A 19679-nucleotide genomic window follows, 5' to 3' on the forward strand; every position below is an offset into this window, starting at 1 on the left:
TAATAAAAAGCTATATCCTGATGCCCAGAATTTACAGTGTAACAAGGACTAAGAAAGCAGGTATCTTAGAGGTAACTTCAGCATATTAATGACATGTGCAGTACAAATAAAACCACATTGAATGTACCGATATTTTTCTGGACATCGAATAAGAGAAATAATCAAATGGATTAATGTCTTTCCAAATCAAAAATCTCTACAAGTGTTCCAACTTTAATGAACCAACTTAGTTCTATTCTAATTTTCTATTATAATTTCTCATTGCTACCAACACAAACTATTTTCCCTGGAACATCCCCATGAATATATTTATTTATTGTTTATTTATTTATTTATTTTTTTTTGAGACGGAGTTTTGCTCTTGTCGCCCAGGCTGGAGTGCAGTGGCGTGATCTCAGCTCACTGCAATCTCCGCTTCCCGGGTTCAAGTGATTCTCCTGCCTCAGCCTCCTGAGTAGCTGGGATTACAGGCGCCCATCACCATGCCTGGCTAATTTTTGTATTTTTAGTAGGGATGGGGTTTCACTATGTTGGCCAGGCTGGTCTCGAACTCCTGACCTCAGGTGATCCACCCGCCTCGGCATCCCAAAGAGCTGGGATTACAGGTGTGAGCTACCACGCCCAGGCCCCATAAACATTTTTAAATCTACACCTCTTCATTTTCTTTACATATCCCTCAGGATCCACATCATGGCTCTACTTTCTTTCAAACAACTTTTACCATATGCTCCAGCTGACAGTACCATCTCCCTACCTCCTATGCTTACAGCAACCCCTCATATGACTTACATTAAAAAGTTTACAATTATTAATTAGGATTGGAAGTTTCCAACAGATTTGTAGTCAGGAGAGACTATTCAAGGAACATGAGTCTAGTTTTGATCACATTGAGTTTGAAGTTCCTGAACAAACACCTGTCACTAAAGAAGTGAAGATAAACATGTTTCTAGAGTAAAAACAATCACAAGTACAAACCTCTACATCTTACACAGGGAAATTCAGCCCTAAAGTCTATCAAATGGGCATAAAGGTAATTTTATATATGTATAATCTTAAGTTATAGCCAAGAAAAAGCAAACATCTTGTGAAGTTGAGATATAGCACACAACAAACTCAGCTCAATTAAACCACAGTTTAGCTTTATCTAATCTAAGTTAGGACGCCTTTAACAGTAACTTGACTTGCAACTTCCAAGCTTAAAAGAAATTTTCGGCTGGGCGCGGTGGCTCACGCCTGTAATCCCAGCACTGTGGGAGGCCGAGGTGGGCGGATCACGAGATCAGGAGATGAGACCATCCTGGCTAACAGGATGAAACCCAGTCTCTACTAAAAATACAAAAGATTAGCCGGGCGTGGTTGCGGGCGCCTGTACTCCCAGCTACTCGGGAGGCTAAGGCACGAGAATGGCGTGAACCCAGGAGGCGGAGGTTGCAATGAGCCAAGATCGTGCCACTGCGTTCCAGCCTGGGCGACAGAGTGAGACTCTGTCTCAAAAAAAGAAAAAAAAAGAAAAAAAGAAATGTTTCAGATTAAAACGAATGTCTGGAAACCTTAAACTCAACTTCTTCCTGCCATCAAATATAGGCCTCCTTGATCGATTTCCCCATAACCAGAGGAGGTCACAAAAATCATTCACGGCCATCTCATTTAGTTGTCTCTTCTGCAACTTACTCCCTAAACTCTGTGCTTAAATAGCTATTCTCCTCATTTTTCCACTGTAGGTCTTCCCACTATGGAACATGAGCCCACCCCTTTCCCTTCCCACCATCCTACTGGTATAGTTTTACCCCATATATAGCATTTGTATTGTGAGTCTGCCAGAACGCTCATACTTGGGCGTATTTTTATCTTTGTATTTTACAACGCTGTTATTTTGTACTTTTGGCTTTTCTTTGTCTACAGTTAATATTTGCCCAATTTAAAAAATTTGCCTCATTTTCTATGCATCCATCAATACTGTATCTTTCCCAAACTCTCCAGTACAACCCTAAAAAGCATGCTAAGTACAGGAAAATGCATCAATGCCATTTTTTCCTGGAGGCCTCTCTCCTGGGACCAGCCCCGTTCGTCTCCTCCAATCTGGACTAGCTGCTCTCCAGACGGTTGCACAGCTGTTGCCTGAGATTTCCCTTCACTATAGGGTTTCAAAGCCAAAGCCTAAGACTCACTGACAGGAGAAGGAAAAAAAAAGACAAGACACTCCTGGGATGCATCACCAACGAGTTGAAATTTATCAAGGGATATGGAAGAGGGAATGTTTAATGAAGCCACTCAGTGACTAACATGATAAAAGAGAAAGATGACAGAATTTATCCTTTGACTGAACACTAAAACAAATATTGAGAACCTTCTTTGTCAAGTACTAAAATCTGAATATTTCCTAACAGCCTTTGACACTGAAATTAAAATACGTCTTAACCCAGAATGTAGATTCATCTTTATGTCATTTCTTATATCCATGATGCTTTTTTTGTGTACCTGAAAAAAAGCATATTCTTTTCCTCAGTGCTAATTGAGAACTGGCTTTAAAAAATCGTTCTTTATTTAAGTACAAACATCAAATAACTTTTTAAAAATATAATATGTGAGAAAAAATTGTCCTTAATTTCATTTCAGTATTCCCTTCATAATAAGTAAATAAACAGTTCTGCTTTTATGGGTATTATTTGGAATTATAAAGATATGCTGTACCTAATTCACAAGAGTAAAACTGAAAAATTTTAAGCCCACAAAAAAGCATTGTTTAGTTCTTTTCCTAGGGAAGAAATACATCAAAAGTTCCCTATAATTTATTATGAGAAGTCTATGTCTAATATATTTTACATATTTATATACTATTTTTAATGTAGTTCATTATTTAAAACATAATGAAAGTTGGGTTTCATGGCAAAGGCTGAAGTTAATTCAGTTAATGTCATTTTTTTTTATGTTGGATGTAAGCTATTCTTCTACTCCAAGAATCATAATAACAGCTGTCTGTACCACTCTAAACACTTCCTTAAATTTCATATTCTTCATCTGGCTACAATTATCCACATGGCATAAACCATAGAGCTCTCAATCCCAAAATCTTAAGTTTTGTCACACACAAATTCTGTTTTCTACTACAGCTGTCTGGAAAGTTATTTACTGGCTTGAATGGTTAAAAAAAACCGTCAAACTCGGCAGGGTGTGGTGGCTCATGCCTGTAATCCCAGCACTTTGGGAGGCCGAGGCACGGATCACCTGAGGTCGGGAGTTCGAGACCAGCCTGACCAATATGGAGAAACTCCATCTCTACTAAAAATACAAAATTAGCTGAGCGTGGTGGCACATGCCTGTAATCCCAGCTACTCAGTAGGCTTAGGCAGGAGAATCACTTGAACCCAGGAGGCGGAGGTTAGGGTGAGCTGAGATTGTGCCATTGTACTCTAGCCTGGGCAACAAAGAGTGAAACTCCGTCTCAAAAAAAAAAAAAAAAAAAAAAATCAAACTCAAGACAGTATCCCAAGATTTTTATTTGCTTTGGGAAATGACACGATGAGAAGAGGGTTCTAAAGACAAAGGGGAAAACTGTTTCCTTTCTCTGCTTGGGGTAGGAACTGATGGAAACACAGTGCTTGAGAAAGATGCTCAGAAGCGGCTAGAGTAGAAAAAGAACTTTGAAGAAAGTCCACTTTCTTCTTTGATTCCTCATCATAACCATTTGTAATCATTTACCTCAGAATAAAAGAGAAAATTCCACGACAATAAACACAGCTTGAGGTTAGCTAGAAATATTGTTCATATTAAATTTATGTTAAAACAGCAAGCTGAAATGGTGTGGGAATTATCTAATAATTTCCAAGACTGAATTACGCAGCTACAAAGCAGAAGCAGCTGTTTACTGGTTAGCCCAGAAAAGTTCACATTTCAGACCACCAGATCAGACATAACAGTACTAACTCCTCATACAGGGAGAAATTTTTGAAGACTCAACGTAACAGAAATCCACAGTGTTCAGCTGATATGTTATTAAATCTGACGGCATTTTTTATGGCATTTTTAAACCGTGACACAGCTTCAGGAAGACCTGAAAACTTCAGCCTCTAAAGGCATTTTTGTCTTTTTTATATAACATAGGTGCAAAAAGCTGAAAAAAATGTGACCATGGCAGTGTGAAATTTAAATTATACCTCACTTTGTTTTTTTTACTTCTGTGGATGCCAGTGTCTGTCTTAGTCTGTTTCTCCCTATATATACTGTATATGGAAACCAACTAAAAGCCTATCTAGGCCGGGCATGGTGGCTCACGCCTGTAATCCCAGCACTTTGGGAGACCAAGGCGGGTGGATCACCTGAGGTCAGAAGTTTGAAACTAGCCTGGCCAACATGGTGAAACCCTGTCTCTATTAAAAATATAAAAATCTGCTAGGTGTGGTGGTGCACGCCTGTAATCCCAGCTACTCGGGAGGCTGAGGCAGGAGAATCACTTGAACCCGGGAGGCAGAGGTTGCAGTGAGCCGAGATCTCGCCATTGCATTTCAGCCTAGGTGACAGGAGCGAAATTCCGTCTCAATAAACAAACAAACAAAGCAGCATCCATAAGAAATTAACACAAAATATGTTTAGCTGTTCATTTGAAAGCAAATGACTGGGGTTATAATTCACTTGTAACACTTAATAATCTCAAAGTTTTGATTTGTGAATTCCATTATCTCTTGGAGAAAGCTACAACACACATATAATTAGTGGTCTAACTCAAATAGTGCTGGAATTTCCTATAGAAATGGCTAAGCATGAATAACCAAAGTCGCAGGTGATTCCTAAGATTCTGCTCATTTTTTAAGTTTTTTTTTTTTAAGTTTTTTGTTTCTTTCTGCTCATTTTTTTTACATGACTGAATTAAAATAGCTTTTAAAAAATTTCCTGCTTTCCGCCAGGTTGTGGTGGCTCATGCCTGTAATCCCAGTACTTTGGGAGGCCGAGGCGGGTGGATCACGAGGTCAGGAGTTCAAGACCAGACTGGCCAAGGTGGTGAAATTCCGTCTCTACTAAAAATACAAAAAAAAAAATTAGCCAGTAGTGGTGGTGGGTGCCTGTAATCCCAGCTACTCAGTAGGCTGAGGCAGAGAATGGCTTGAACTCAGGAGACAGAGGTTGCAGTGAGCCAAGATCGCACCACTGCACTCCAGCCTGGGTGACAAAGCGAGACTCTATCTCAAAAAAAAAAAAAAAAAGAAAAAAAAAATTCCTGCTTTCCAGATTACTGATATCTTTTACTGGAAAATGGTTCCTAAAGACCATAATCTAAGTGCAGTACTGGTGTTTACCGCTACTGAGTTGGTCTTTTAGGCCTTTTCATTATTTTTAGGCCTGCGGTGGACAGTATTTATGGGAAAAAATGTTATCTGAAATCTACAATGATATGTTATACTGAGAAATGATACCTAAAAGTCAAACTCATGACTACAGGGTATCTTTTTAATAGATTACATGTTACATGTGAATCTTCTTTTACCACATCAAAAATTCTGATTCTCAAATACATGGGATGATCGAAATAAAATATCACACAACTATTCACTTATGTTACACCACATTACTTACGCACCAGGCTCAGAATTACACACTAATACTACCACCATTAATACAAAAACAGTTGTTTCTTTATGCACATCTTCTTCTCATTCTTCTTCCCCATTAAAGTTACTGTCACAACAAGGCTGTTTATTTCACCTGGGTGCAGGCGGGCTGAGTCCGAAAAAGAGTCAGGAAAGGGAGATGGGGTGGGACCATTTTGTAAGATTCGGGTAGGTAAAGGAAAATTACAGTCAAAGGGGGTTGTTCTCTGGCGGGCAGGGGTGGGGGTCACAGGGTGCTCAGTGGGGGAGCTTTTTGAGCCAGGATGAGCCAGAAGAAGGAATTTCACAAGATAATGTCATCACTTAAGGCAAGGACCGGCCATTTTCACCTCTTTTGTGGTGGAATGTCATCAGTTAAGGCAGCAACAGGCCATTTTCACTTCTTTTGTGATTCTTCACTTGCTTCGGGCCATCTGGGCATATACGTGCAGGCCACAGAGGATATGACGGTTTAGCTTAGGCTCAGAGGCCTGACAGTTACAGAATCTCTTTATTGTCACAGCATATAGCTGTGGAATACTATATTATCATACTTTTTACCATCGTTGAGTCTTAGTTTTTATGTTTCTACTTAATGCTCATTACCCATCCTTATATCAGTTTTTCTCTAGGTATTTTGGGTATCTGAAACTTGTTCCCTAGCAGATTCTACAGGAAAATAATGTGAAAATATGCCCTGAGTTATTGTACGTTGATATTTATTTCATGTGATCATATCTGAATGTCACTTTGATTGAATATAAAATCCTTGTTTTGGCTGGGCATGGTGGCTCATGTCTGTAATCCCAGGACTTTGGGAGGCCGAGGTGGGTGGATCACCTGAGGTCAGGAGTTCGAGACCAACCTGGCCAACATGATGAAACCCCATCTCTACTAAAAAGACAAAAAATTAGCTGGGCGTGGTGGTGGGTGCCAGTAATCCCAGCTACTCAGGAGGCTGAGGCAGGAGAATCCCTTGATCCCAGGAGGTGGAGGTTGCAGTGAGCCAAGATCACGCCATTGCACTCCAGCGGGGCAATAAGAGTGAAACTCCATCTCAAAAATGAATAAATAAATAAACAATCCTTGTTTTGCATTTGCTTTCTTTGATATCTTAAATGTTGCTTCATTTTCCTTTGGCATAAAGCACTGCTGTCAAAAAACTCTTATTAAAATATAGTTCCTTTTTAAGTGAAAAACAAATATTTCCTGCCCTCAAAAATTATAAACTTAGTTACCAAAAAGCAAAAAGCACTATGTGTATACATAAAAGCAATATACATTCATTACCATCTTGAAAACAATTATTTGGATACAAACTTTAAAATTATAACATAATAGTATTCATTATAAATGAATGAAAACAGTAATGATTTTTAAAAACTACTCCTCTTATCATGACCAATTACCTCTTCTTTCTGAAAACTGAACCATGTTCTTCTACACATATCCTTTTAGTTCCTACCTGAAAGACTTTGTTGACCCTCTGTCTGAATACCTAAAATACATCTCCTTTCTTGCCGTGAAATCTTATCCTTGAAATCTTGGCTCACAATGCTACTTCCTGTCAAGTCTTCCTTAAATTCCTGAGCTGAAATCCCATCCCCCTTCAGGCCCACTATCAACTCTGTAAGAGGAAGGCCCACATTTCACCCACCTCCAGGGGCTCACACACTGTGGGTGATCAATAAAACGTACACAATGAATACGTAAGTTTGACCTTTTACTGGTCAATTTTGTAGGACTTATTTCTCTGAGAATATTCAATTAACTGCTTCCCAAGGTGGAAATTTGGAAAAGCAATATTTAAAATTGTTTAAATAGATTTAAATAGTAATTATTTTAAATGGTTTTAAGTAGAAATTATAGGCGCTTTTACTGTATCAATAAAAAAATCATAGCTAAATGTAGGGGTATCTATGCTTACGTTAAACTCAGGATCATAAATCAGTATTAAAATTTTCCTCCATATTTTCATAAACAATTATGTGGCACATATATTTTATTACACCAACTATAAGATTTGCAAGGCATTCCGCCAATAACTGTTATATAAAAATCAACTAAACACAAATTTATCTACCAGGATGTTTATCACAGCATCATTCATAACAACTATTACACCACCACAAAATAAAGAAAACCACCTAAATGACCATAGAAAAAAGAGTAAACACATTAGAGTGTCTGGTGTGATGCTACATTAAAAATTATGCTCTCCAAGAATATTTAATTTCACAGATAGAGTATTCTAAAAATGTTAGGTGTAAAAAGCAAGTCACAAAACAGGAAACGATTATATAACACTAAAAACAAAAGCAAAACATACATGAAAAAAATGTAGACTGCAAGGAAGCCAAATGGTTTTGATTATTTTTAGCTAGTGGTTGTATTTTCTCAACTTTGTACATTGAATATATGTTACTTTTGTAATCAGATAAATTTCTTTTGAGCACATATTTGCAATTCTTAGCATGTACTACAAATGAGATGTCCATTAGCCTTGCTATTCATTTTTCAAAGCGATTACTAACAAGCCTTGGGACAATATCATGCCAAATAAGCTGGGTTTCTTTTTCTCACCTATCATCTAGGACCTACACAGATAGATAAATTCTGTGCTTCAAGAAAATATCAGCAAAGCCCACTCATAAGCCATAACAGCAGTTTTTCAAAAGTTATTGTTTCTTTTTAATGCCTCCTGTTACTTAATGACACCTGAATACAACTCCAGTAAAGAGGACAAAACTGAAGATGTAATGAAGTATAAATCACCCATGCTATTATAGCTCTTATCAATCAAAACATTAGTTGTTAAAAGTCCCAGAAAGAGGACACAATACCAGGTACAATAATTAAAATGAAAAGAAACAAATTGGAAATGGAGCCAAGAAACACCACTACGCTTCCTTCTTTTCAAAACGTCATTCTTAAAAAAGTCAGTCTCCTCAACTCATCCTCTGTCCTGAGTTTTAGAAAGCAAATCAAGCAAGAGCCAATGCAATTGAGGCAATTATGGAACTTGGGACAGGGCCAAGGAAGTGCGGCAGTGAACCATGGAGGATGACCTATCTAGAAGGACACCGTTTTTTTTTTTTTTTTGAGACTGAGTCTCACTTTGTCACCCAGGCTGGAGTGCAGTGGCGCGATCTCGGCTCACAGCAAGCTCCACCTCCCGGGTTCACGCCATTCTCCTGCCTCAGCCTCCTGAGCAGCTGGGATTACAGGCGCCCGCCACCACGCCCGGCTAATTTTTTGGTATTTTTAGTAGAGACAGGGTTTCAACGTGTTCGCCAGGATAGTCTCAATCTCCTGACCTTGCGATCCGCCCATCTCGGCCTCCCAAAGTGCTCTGATTACAGGTGTGAGCCACTGCGCTCGGCCGAAGGACACCATTTTTATAGGTGTTCTTGCTTAACCAAATGGAAGAGGGCTTCACTTTCTAAGTCTTCCTCACCCAGAAGGAATCTGTGAGATAAATGTAAGCTCTTCCCATTCTTCCTTCTGGCCTGAAACAAATGTGGCTGCCATATGCAATTTTGGAGGGAAAAAAAATTAAGGAAGATCAAGAATCTTCCTGAAGAATCAGCGATGATTAACGATGCTTAAATTTTGCTGAAGATCGTATGAACAAACGTTATTTTCTTTTATTTTGGCAGCATGGTGTTTTTAAAACTAAAGTGTATTTTCCCATACTGTATGTATACAGCTCATAAAGTACAACTACCAAGAGATAAAACAAATTAATGATCATTCTGTGTCGACTTTCAAGTCTTTTGACTTTTTTCTATTATCCTTCAATGGTACTACATACAAATACAAAATTATATGTACTGATTTCATAGTCTATCTTTTGCTGATTATAAAAGCTATTCATTTATTATACAAATTCATAGAAAATTGCTTAAATAAAATCAAAATCACCTGTAATCCCACTGTTTGGAGATAAACACTGACAAGATTTCTTTTCCGGACATGTTTTCTTTTACTCAGTTGAGAATCGGACTGCATATACTGGTTCTGAAGCATGATTAACGTGGACCATTCAAAGGTCCCATGGGAAGGCCACATATAAAGGGGTCTGATATCTCTCCAAGGATGGCTGATTAGCCTTTCCTGATGAAGAAATGCCCAGCAATTCTGGTCATTCCTTATGAGACCATGATGTTAACAATCAAGAACATTCAAGAATTTGCATCCTTCTTTTGTGCAGCAGCCGGGCTCATTAAATAATGAGAATGATGAAGTCATCATTCTCATCACAGCGCATGTATAGGTCCCACACATGCATCTCCCATGACTTCAAAATTAGTAGGATTTCCACAGTGCAGGTCAGTGGGGACAGGAGGCGCCATGGGCACCAATTCTCTAGCACACTGGATTACATACGGGGATTTACAAGATCCTTAAAGTCTACAATAAAAATGTTTTTCCATCCTCATCTCCATCTTTAAAGTTTGGTGAACTCTCATGTGACATTTCTGACTACTGTATTGATGTGTCTCAAGAGAATTGTTGTTTACATAAATTCAAAGAATTACCCTGGTATAATATGTCATAGTATTCAAATACATCCTTTCCATGCTAAAGAAGATAGCTGTAGATAATTGATACAAAGACAGCCAAGAAACCCAGAAAACAAGGCATGCTTTTCCTAAAATTGTATTAAAACAATAAAATTCAAAATTAATATGAATTGAATACCTTTCTCATTTGACCATACCTGATAAGATTTCTGGTCACTACTACTTACACATTTGGAAAGTCTTAATTACAAAATGAAATAGAATGACATTTAAGGTAAAATTCTTTAACTTGTAATTCCTTTTTTGGATTAAGCTATTAAGCTGACTTTGCCCCAATAATTCAACAGTAATTTATTTTACGCAATGTTCCTTGCCTTTGCTTGTCAGAGACAAGTACAGAAAAGTGCCAATTTCAACAGTGGATCTATTACACCATGAAGAGCAGTCATTCAAATGGAAAGGGTTGAAAGCTTTGCAAAGAAAATATTCTCCTTGAGTAATAGTAATGATGTGCTTGAATCACACATGAGATAATTAATAAAATGCTCATATGATTAAGATGAACCTTACCCTCTGGTTCCAGAGGTACCACCAAAAGCAAAGGGTGAGATGAGAAGGCCAACTTATTCTCAAGGGAAATTATCCACTCCATGGGAAGAAAGTGGCAACAGCAACCTGACATACTTTCTCCATGCAGCCGAGAAATGTACAGCACATATGTCCAAGGCAAAATATTACAGAAAAATAATCCAGTGCCACACTGGATCCTTCATCTGATAAAGAGGTTAGGAAGGTTGTATGCCACACATAACAAGCATTTTTCTCTCTTCAAGCTTTGTTTTGAATTTTAACACGCTTAATGTTTAAGACAATCTTATTTTGTTTGCTAGGTCAGTAAAAAAAAAAAACTCTTGTCTAAAACATGTATTTGGATACAGTCAAGAGATTTTAGAGCATACTTATGTTAATGCTGAACCGTAATTCTTTGTTAAGCAGGAATAATATGTAAGAATGTTACCTACTACTACTATGAAGTAGAAAATATATCACATGGAGATTTATCCTGTACTAGGTCATGGTTGTCTCCTTTGTCAACACAACGATAGCTGTGAGTTTCTTTTTTAGTGTTATTTATTGTCTCTAATTCATAGTGAATATTTGTTTTAAAACAAATTTTTGTGTATACTGTAAAAAACACTGGACCAATAATCAAGAGATCTTGGACTGTAGTGCTGACTCTCCCATTTATTTGCTGTGAGTTACAGCAAGAGATCCAACCTCTCTGGATCTTGGTAGTTGTATAGCCTGTGAAGAGAGACGAAGAACTAACACTGCCTGTCTATTAAGTGCAAGTAAAATGTACATGAGTTACACCTATGTACCTATGTTACCTGTTACACCTATTGAAAAACCTATGTTTTTCAATTCCTTCTCCTGAAAGACAAGGCATGCTCTGCATACTCTACCAGGTTATTTTATAAACTCTGTATTATACTCTGGGTTTGACACCTTTGGAAAATTTGCCACTACCTAAGAAAAAAGCAGCACCTATATTCCTTAATTCTAATCTAAGGTTAGTAACAAAGTAAGAGACAACATATGCTCTACTTGTCATATTAGGGTCTAATTTCAGGTCCAATGGAAAAGGACCAGTGATTCATAAAATGAGAAAATATGGTAAAATGATTCAAACAGGCCAAGTACCTACAGGAAATAGCAAATGATTATCTAGTCCCATAGTAGTCAAGAATAGTTCGTGTCAACATGCTCATTTCACATCAGACACTAAACCAGAACTGAGAAATTGGCTTAACATGTCGCAAGTGACCCATCTTCTTGAATTATGTACCTCCACATCAAAGGAGCCCAGAATCTGTTCAGTGGATGAAAGAGAAATCTGATAACAGCTGATGGCAAAGCCTTGGCAGGAATAAACTCCTTCCCAGAGAAAGAATTATTTTATGGGCTTCTCTCCATTTCTCCTTGCCAATCTCCAGCCTGTGCATCACAGCTCTGTAATTATTTGTCAGTGGAAAGATATATTTTCAAGTGGTTCTCTTTCCATAATGGTTAAAAACATAAGGTGAGGACAGGTCATTAACTTTTCTATCAGACAGGTGTTTGGTAGATGAGATTAATTATTTAAAACCACATTACTTAGGCTGTTGTTTCCCTAATGGTGCATAATGCAGTGTATCACAACAAATACAAATATTTGGACAGTCTCCGTGTAATTATAATATTATCATAAAATCTTCTGACTTGATATTGAGATCTGAGAACATCTTTTATATCTTTTATTACTTGTTGTACTGTTCGTTCACTTGGAGGTTTTTTTGTTTGTTTGTTTTTGTTTTTTTAAGAGATGGGGTCTCATTATGTTGCCCAGGCTGGTCTCTAACTGCTAGCTCAAGCAATCTTCCCACCTCGGCCTGCTACAGTGCTGGGATTACAGGCTTGAGCCACCATGCCCAGTGGAAGGAGAGCTTTTCAGAGATGAGGAGGCTTGAACAGCAGGGGCAAAGGAAGTGATCAACAGGTAGGATAAAATAGACCTGGCGTTCAAAGGATATTTGCTACAACAATTGGCACTAGGTGGTAAATAACAATCTTCATGTGGATTTCATCTTTCCATCAACTTTAATACAAATCATTCTGAATAGAATATGAAGCAGAAAGATCTATGTAAAATGATAAGTTCACTTCTGAAACATGACTGCAGTTTTGAGTGTCATACCAGGAGCAATAATGCCCATCCAAAGCCCTACCTGTTCTCAGTGAGCTTACATTCTAATGAAAATATATTTGGAATACTTCATAGAACAGGCAAGTAAGAACAAAAAGAAACAAATCATTAACAAAGCCTGGCCCATCAAATTAACAGACTCATGATCTGCTTCCTAACTTGCACTGAATTGCTCAATCTCTGTGTGTTATTTCTTGGTGTAATAACTAAGTGAGTATAAAATACAGTTCCTGGAGACAGATGACTTCTATATTTTTTTGAGTAGGAGTTCTGTGTCTAGTATTTAAGTGCTGCTTATTTTCATCTAATTAAACTGCACTTTTTGATCAACCAGAAAAGAGTTAAGAAGCCTTATAAAGCATATAGGTACAAGGAATAAGGAGGAAAAAGGAAACTCTTGAATTATCAAATGTTTAAGAATCTAGTTTTCTACACTCTCTTCGTCAATTACATTGTGAGTAAATTACACTGTAAGTAAATTCACCAGGTGAAATCTTCTTTCTAATGCCCAGTGTTTTCATTTTATGTCTCAAATTATGCACAGCAATTATGCATCACACTGAAATCATGCACACTCAAATTATGCATCACACTCAAATCACACTCAAATTACACTCAAATTATGAACAGCAATCAGTATGCTCTTAGGACATTCATTTTTGACCATATATTACATAGATCTCCAGAATCTTCAGTAATTATCCTTACTTTCTAAGTTTGCTGTTGCATTTTCTTTGAAATATTCCTTTTAACCTTTATAAGTAGTCATCAGAATGTACATCAATATTTGTCCACAATCTCCACAGACAATCTCTATATCCTTATTTACAACCTGCCTACTGATGAATACACTTGTGGAAAACATCTAGATGTAAGATATCAGAGCAAAGAACTTAATTTCTGCAATGACTGGTCATATAAAAACAACAACTAGGAACAGACTAATAACCAAGTTAGATTAAATATGGAGTATGACAGTTTCCAGAGGAAAAGAGCACGATACCACATAAAACTACTCAATTTTTTTAAATAAAAGGTTGAGGTAAATTTGAGGTTTGTGACAAAACAAACATTAAACATTCGTGATCAGACTGTTTCCTCCAGTTTGATGTAAGCAGAAAAAAAGCCTTCCCAATTCCAATTCCTCTACTATCACCAAATAAGAGGAGTAGTTATTGTAGAAAAGTCTTTTTTTTTTTTTAAAGAAATTAACAAAATGCTGCAGCTTCACATTAGATTCCTTCTTCTAGAAAGTCTATGTGAAGAAACACACAAGGCCCCAGTTCATGAGAATCATCTATGGGATACAGGAAAGTAAGAATTCCCAGATCCGCTACTATAGGCATTTTTAATTCAGGAGTCCTGGGACTAGCCCAGGAATTTGTAATTTCAATAAACACCCTGGGTAAATTCATTCTGAGGCAGGGAACTCAAAAATACTGCTCCTGTAGTGTCAGTGCACAGAATGTAACTGCAAGAGTCCAAAACACAGTACAACACAGAGTGGCAATGTGCTGAAGAACAAGTCTGTGTACGCGACCTAATAGGGGCATCCTCTTTTTCTTCCCTCAAGACCAAGCCCCCAATCAACACCAGCCCCATGGCCGGCCGGCTCACCTAAGCAGCGGTAGGGAATCACAAAGTGGGGATGGGTCTTGCACTGCTTGCGGCCCTGCTTGCACCAGTTCTGGATGGTCACTGGTTGGTTGGCTTCTACCACATTGGTGATCTGCAGTTCAGGGTAGACCTGGGAGAGCACAAAAAAAGAATCAATTGTTACTTGAGGCAGGGGACAGCATGTACAAGCAACTAACAAGCCTCCACTGTAAGGTACAGGTGGAGTGTCCCTTATCCAAAATGCTTGGGACCAGAAGTGCTTTCAAGGTCTCTGACTTTTTCCGATTTTGGAACATCTGCATTATATACTTACTGGCTGAGCATCTGAAATACGAAAAGTCCAAAATCCAAAATACTCCAATGAGCATTTCCTTTGAACATCATGTTGACACGCAAATAGTTTTGGGTTTTTGAGCATTTCAGACTCTGGATTTTTAAATTTGGGATACTCAACCTGTACCCCTATCCCCTAACAGTCAAGCCTGCTCTACCTCTGACCAAGCTAAAGAAATTCAGTAGAAAGAAAAAGATGCAAATGACAAGCATCTAGCCATTTCATTCAAAATATTAAGCAATGCAACTTTTAATTTATTGCACTCATTTAGACTTAAAATATTATTTTTCCAGGGGAACTAAAATAGAAACAAGAGGGGGAAAGGAGGATTCTTACAAGCATGGGGTGATTTTTGATGTGAAACAAATTGGTGTAGGATAATAGTCTGTAATGTCCTAAACAAATGTTACAGTAGATGTGGCTGGGGATATTATGTTTAGTAAAATTCAACCTCCCCCTATATCTCACTAATCGGACAAACATTTTACAGGTTATGACACATAGAAAACTTTCTATATAAAAATCCTGCTCTTATTCCAAGTAATTTACATGAAAATAATTTATCGAAAAGTTATCAAGGGTGTCATTTAGATAAAAATAAACTCATGAATTCTCTTTGCTCCTATAACTAACTACAGCCCCTTGCTTTGATTACTGTTGTGAAAACATCATGGTGTTGAACTGAGCACTTAGAATGAAATGTGAAACTCGATCAATTAAATCACATTTGTGAAATATCAAACCACTTCTATTTATTGAGTAGAGATTTGAAAGAAAAACATAAACATAAAAATCTATTTCAAAAATGTGCATTCCCTTGCATAAGTCTTGCATTTCAGCAGGGTGGCTGTTTTGCCAGATAAATAACAATGAATACAGAAGTGACGGTATAAGCAAGGGAATGATTAGAATGCTGGGCCATGCAATCTCAAGTGGCAAAAGTGAGAACATGAGGGGAAGAAGACACAGGTAAAAGGTGGTAGGACCAGTGGAGTTTGAGTCCACTGATCACACTCCAGGGGCTAAAGAATGTGTGGCGTACAGGACTGGAGAAAGTGAGGTGGTAATAAGCAGTACTTGCAGAGTCAGATAATTGAAATTAAAATTTTGGAGGAGTTGCAGTGATTGCTCATTGCAAGGAGTATAATATGACCATTGTAAGCAATGGATGATGGAGAATGATGAAAACAAGGTCACTGGAGGGATGGGAATCATGAACTGACAAACTGGAATATTGGAAGGATCACTGAGATCAATATTAGGATCACTTAAGGATCAGCAAATGAGCAGCTACACCGGATGACAGCAAGGCAGGAGCTAAAATCTTCAAAGTCTGAGTGGTGAACATTGATGAGGTAGAAAGAGGTCTGGAGATGACCAACAGGTGAAGGAGCAAAGTGATTTGTCTGAAAGCATGCACTTCACAGCTGAGGTGGGAGAGGCTTTTAGGGAAGAGAAAGGAAGAGTGGTTTGGAAACAAAAATGAAGAGGAAAAGAGGACATTCCTACCTCTAGGGGCAACGCTGTGAGGATTTTGAGAAAATAACTTCGACCTGAGAAGGCTACAGGAGAAGTAGTGCCTTCCTTGGAGGGAGAACAAGGTTTCTGAGCAAGATAACGTCCATGGGGAGTTAGACAATACACGGAATTTCGCTTATGATTATCCACAACATTCAGAGGGCTTGGCAAATCTAAATTAATAATCCCTTATCTCTGAATAAAAGTAACTGAATCAGGTTGAATTTACTGCTTCCATTTTAATAAGGCAGTAGGAAAACTATGCATGGGCTTGATGTCAATTGAGCGTGACTCAATCTTTGTCTAAAAACTTGATATTTTGTTCATCATGGAGTTTTGCATTAATTTTGATTTTTAAAAATATTACATTAAAAATTCTTAATCTCAATTCCTGAGTGCCTTGTTTACCTCACCTTAGTCCCAGACCCCAAAAAATCAATTAAAAAATAAGGTACTGTGAATGAATAAATAACACTGTGGGGTACACACCTAGACAATGGAATGTTATTCAACACTAAAAGGAAATGGGCTATGATCCCATGAAAAGACATGGAGGAACTTAACTAATATTGCTAAGTGAAAGAAGCCCATCTGAATAGGCTCCATACTATATGACATTCTTCCCACTATATGACATTCTGGAAAAGGCAAAACTACGGAGACTAAAAAGATCAGTGGTTGCCAGGGGTTTGGGTGGTTGGGGGCGGGGGGAGGATGAACAGATAGAGCACAGAGGATTTTTAGGGCAGTGAAACTACTCTGTATGATACCACAATGATGGACATATGTCATTATACATTTGTCCAAACCCAAAAAATGTATACCACAAAGAGTGAACCCTCAGGGAAACTATGGACTTTGGGTGCTAATGATGTATCAATGTCGGTTCATCGATTGTAACCAACGTGCCTCTCTGTGGGGGATGTTTATAATAGGAGAGGCTAAGCATGTGTGCAGGTAGCAAGTATATGGGAAACCTCTGTACCTTCCTCTCAACTCTTCTGTGAACCTAAAACTGTTCTAAAACCGTCTATTTTAAAAACAAAAATTTAAAAATAAGGTATCAATCAGTATAGCAGCAGGGGATAAATTCAGTGGTAGAAGTGCATGCTATGAGAACACACCAAAAAATCTCTAAATCAGAATCCTAGGGTGGGTGTTGAGAGAGTTATTCTTGAAACCACTCACAGTAACCTAGCTCCAAAGGGATCCAGCTGTTAGTACTTCTCTTTATTTTACTTTGTTCTTAAGTATCTTAATATCTCAATGCAGGCACTTTAGATCACAGAAAATGCTCAACTTAAAAATGCCACTAAAAATGTAATATTCCCATGGCTTTTTTGTGGCTTTTTGTACAGGAATATAATTCTCCCACTGTCTTTACTTGTTTATTAGATCACAAAGCTGCGGCACTCATGAGTCATAAACTGTATGACACTTGAGAGTCCACCCCGAGGGACATGACTTTATGTGCAGTAAAGTGTGAGTTACTGCATTTTTCCAAAGGGTTCTAGCTGCCACTTCAGTGAAAGACAACCCTGCTGAGAATTTCCTCAGGAGTCATAGGTGTTCTATAAACCCAGTAGCAGGCATATTCACAACATGGTTCCCTCTATACAATTTAAAACCAACGAATTGTTTGTAGGGTACAAACTGATTACCAGGAGAAAAGGATCTCTTTTTCATGTTAGTTGCACACCATCTTCAGATTCCTATGGTAATAGTTGGTGCAACAGGGCAGTAACTGATTAGGTTGACTATTTCCGAGTAGGTAGAATTGCAAATTGACAAATTAAAATACAGGAAGATGGGGCTTTTTCCTAAAGACTAGTACTAGAACTTTATACACTGATCAGCCAAACACAGAATTTACTTCCAGTTCCCACCAGGAAATCTAGGACATGCGTGTTATTTTCTGTGCTTCAGCTTCTCTCTGTCTATAACACCGACAATGACAATTGTTAATATGCAGATAGATGTGGAGATTATAAAATCTGAACCAGGCTGGACACAGTGGCACACATCTGTAATCCCAGCACTTTGGGAGGCTGAGGCGGGCGGATCACGAGGTCAAGAGATCAAGACCATCCTGGCCAACATGGTGAAACCCTGTCTCTACTAAAAATACAAAAATTAGCTGGGCGTCGTAGCGCACGCCTGTTAAGTCCCAGCTACCTGGGAGGCTGAGGCAGGAGAATCACTGGAACCCAGGAGGCAGATGTTGCAGTGAGCTGAGATCACACCACTGCACTCCAGCCTGGTGACAGAGCGAGACTCGCTCTCAAAAAAAAAAAAAAAAATTTAACCACATAAAGCCCATGCATAGTTTTCCTACTGCCCTATTAAAATGGAAGCAGTAAATTCAACCTGATTCAGTGACTTTTATTCAGAGATAAGGGATTATTAATTTAGATTTTCCAAACATAATGCAATTTTGCTGTTACAACATCAGGAGGTTTATTTAAGGGGGAGAACATTAGCAATCAAGGTAACAAAACTTCTTCTGAAGCACAGCAAGACCCTTTAGATAAAGCGATTGCCACATGCACAACCAACTCCCAGCTCAGAAAGCAAACAACGAAACAAAACAAAAAAAGAAACAAACATGTTAAAATTTAAAATTCCAACAAAAACTCCCAGTATCATTTATTAAATAACCCCAGTAAACATCCAGAGAGGAAAAAAAGCCTTTTTATGTTTACATAAACATAAAAATATTTATATAAAATACAAATATATAACTCATTTATAAAGATATAAATATAAATATAGTTCAACATTTTAGACAAGAATAAAAATTTAAATAATCAGAAACACAAATGTCCTTGTGGCTAGATTAAGTTCCTGATTTTTATCATAATTATAGTAGTCCTCCCTTATCTGTGGTTTTGCTTTCCATAGTTTCGGTCCAAAAATATTAAATGGAAAGCTCTAAAAATAAACGAGTTTTATTTTTCTATTTAGTTAATTTATTATTATTATTTTTTTTTGAGATGGACTCTCACTCTGTCGCCCAGGTTGGAGTGCAGTGGTACAATCTCGGCTCACTGTAACCTCCATCTCCCAGGTTCAAGCGATTCTCCTGCCTCAGCCTCCTGAGTAGCTGGGACTACAGGCACCTGCCACCATGCCCAGCTAATTTTTGTATTTTTAGTAAAGATGGGGCTTCACCATGTTGGCCAGGATGGTCTCGATCTCCTGACCTTGTGATCCACCCGCCTTGGCCTCCCAAAGTGTTCGGATTACAGGCATGAGCCACCATGCCCTGCCTGTATTTAATCTTAAGAAAGAGACTGGGTCATCCTGTGTTGCCCAGGCTGGTCTCAAACTCCTGGCCTCAAGAGATCCTCCTGTCT

At 38.1% G+C, this 19679-nt stretch overlaps 1 protein-coding gene across 6 annotated transcripts in view; it reads right to left on the reverse strand.

Annotated features, from left to right (window-relative positions):
* APP (amyloid beta precursor protein) overlaps window positions 1-19679 on the reverse strand; it is a 283222-nt gene that overhangs the window by 187122 nt on the left and 76421 nt on the right. For all 6 annotated transcript variants that reach the window (XM_054468708.2, XM_054468710.2, XM_054468706.2 and 3 more), the window contains exon 3: window positions 14472-14601. In XM_054468708.2, coding sequence (XP_054324683.2) covers window positions 14472-14601 — 130 coding nt within the window. The remainder of the gene's footprint in view (window positions 1-14471; window positions 14602-19679) is intronic.

This window comes from Pongo pygmaeus, chromosome 22, assembly GCF_028885625.2.
Source record: "Pongo pygmaeus isolate AG05252 chromosome 22, NHGRI_mPonPyg2-v2.0_pri, whole genome shotgun sequence".
Taxonomy (NCBI): domain Eukaryota; kingdom Metazoa; phylum Chordata; class Mammalia; order Primates; family Hominidae; genus Pongo; species Pongo pygmaeus.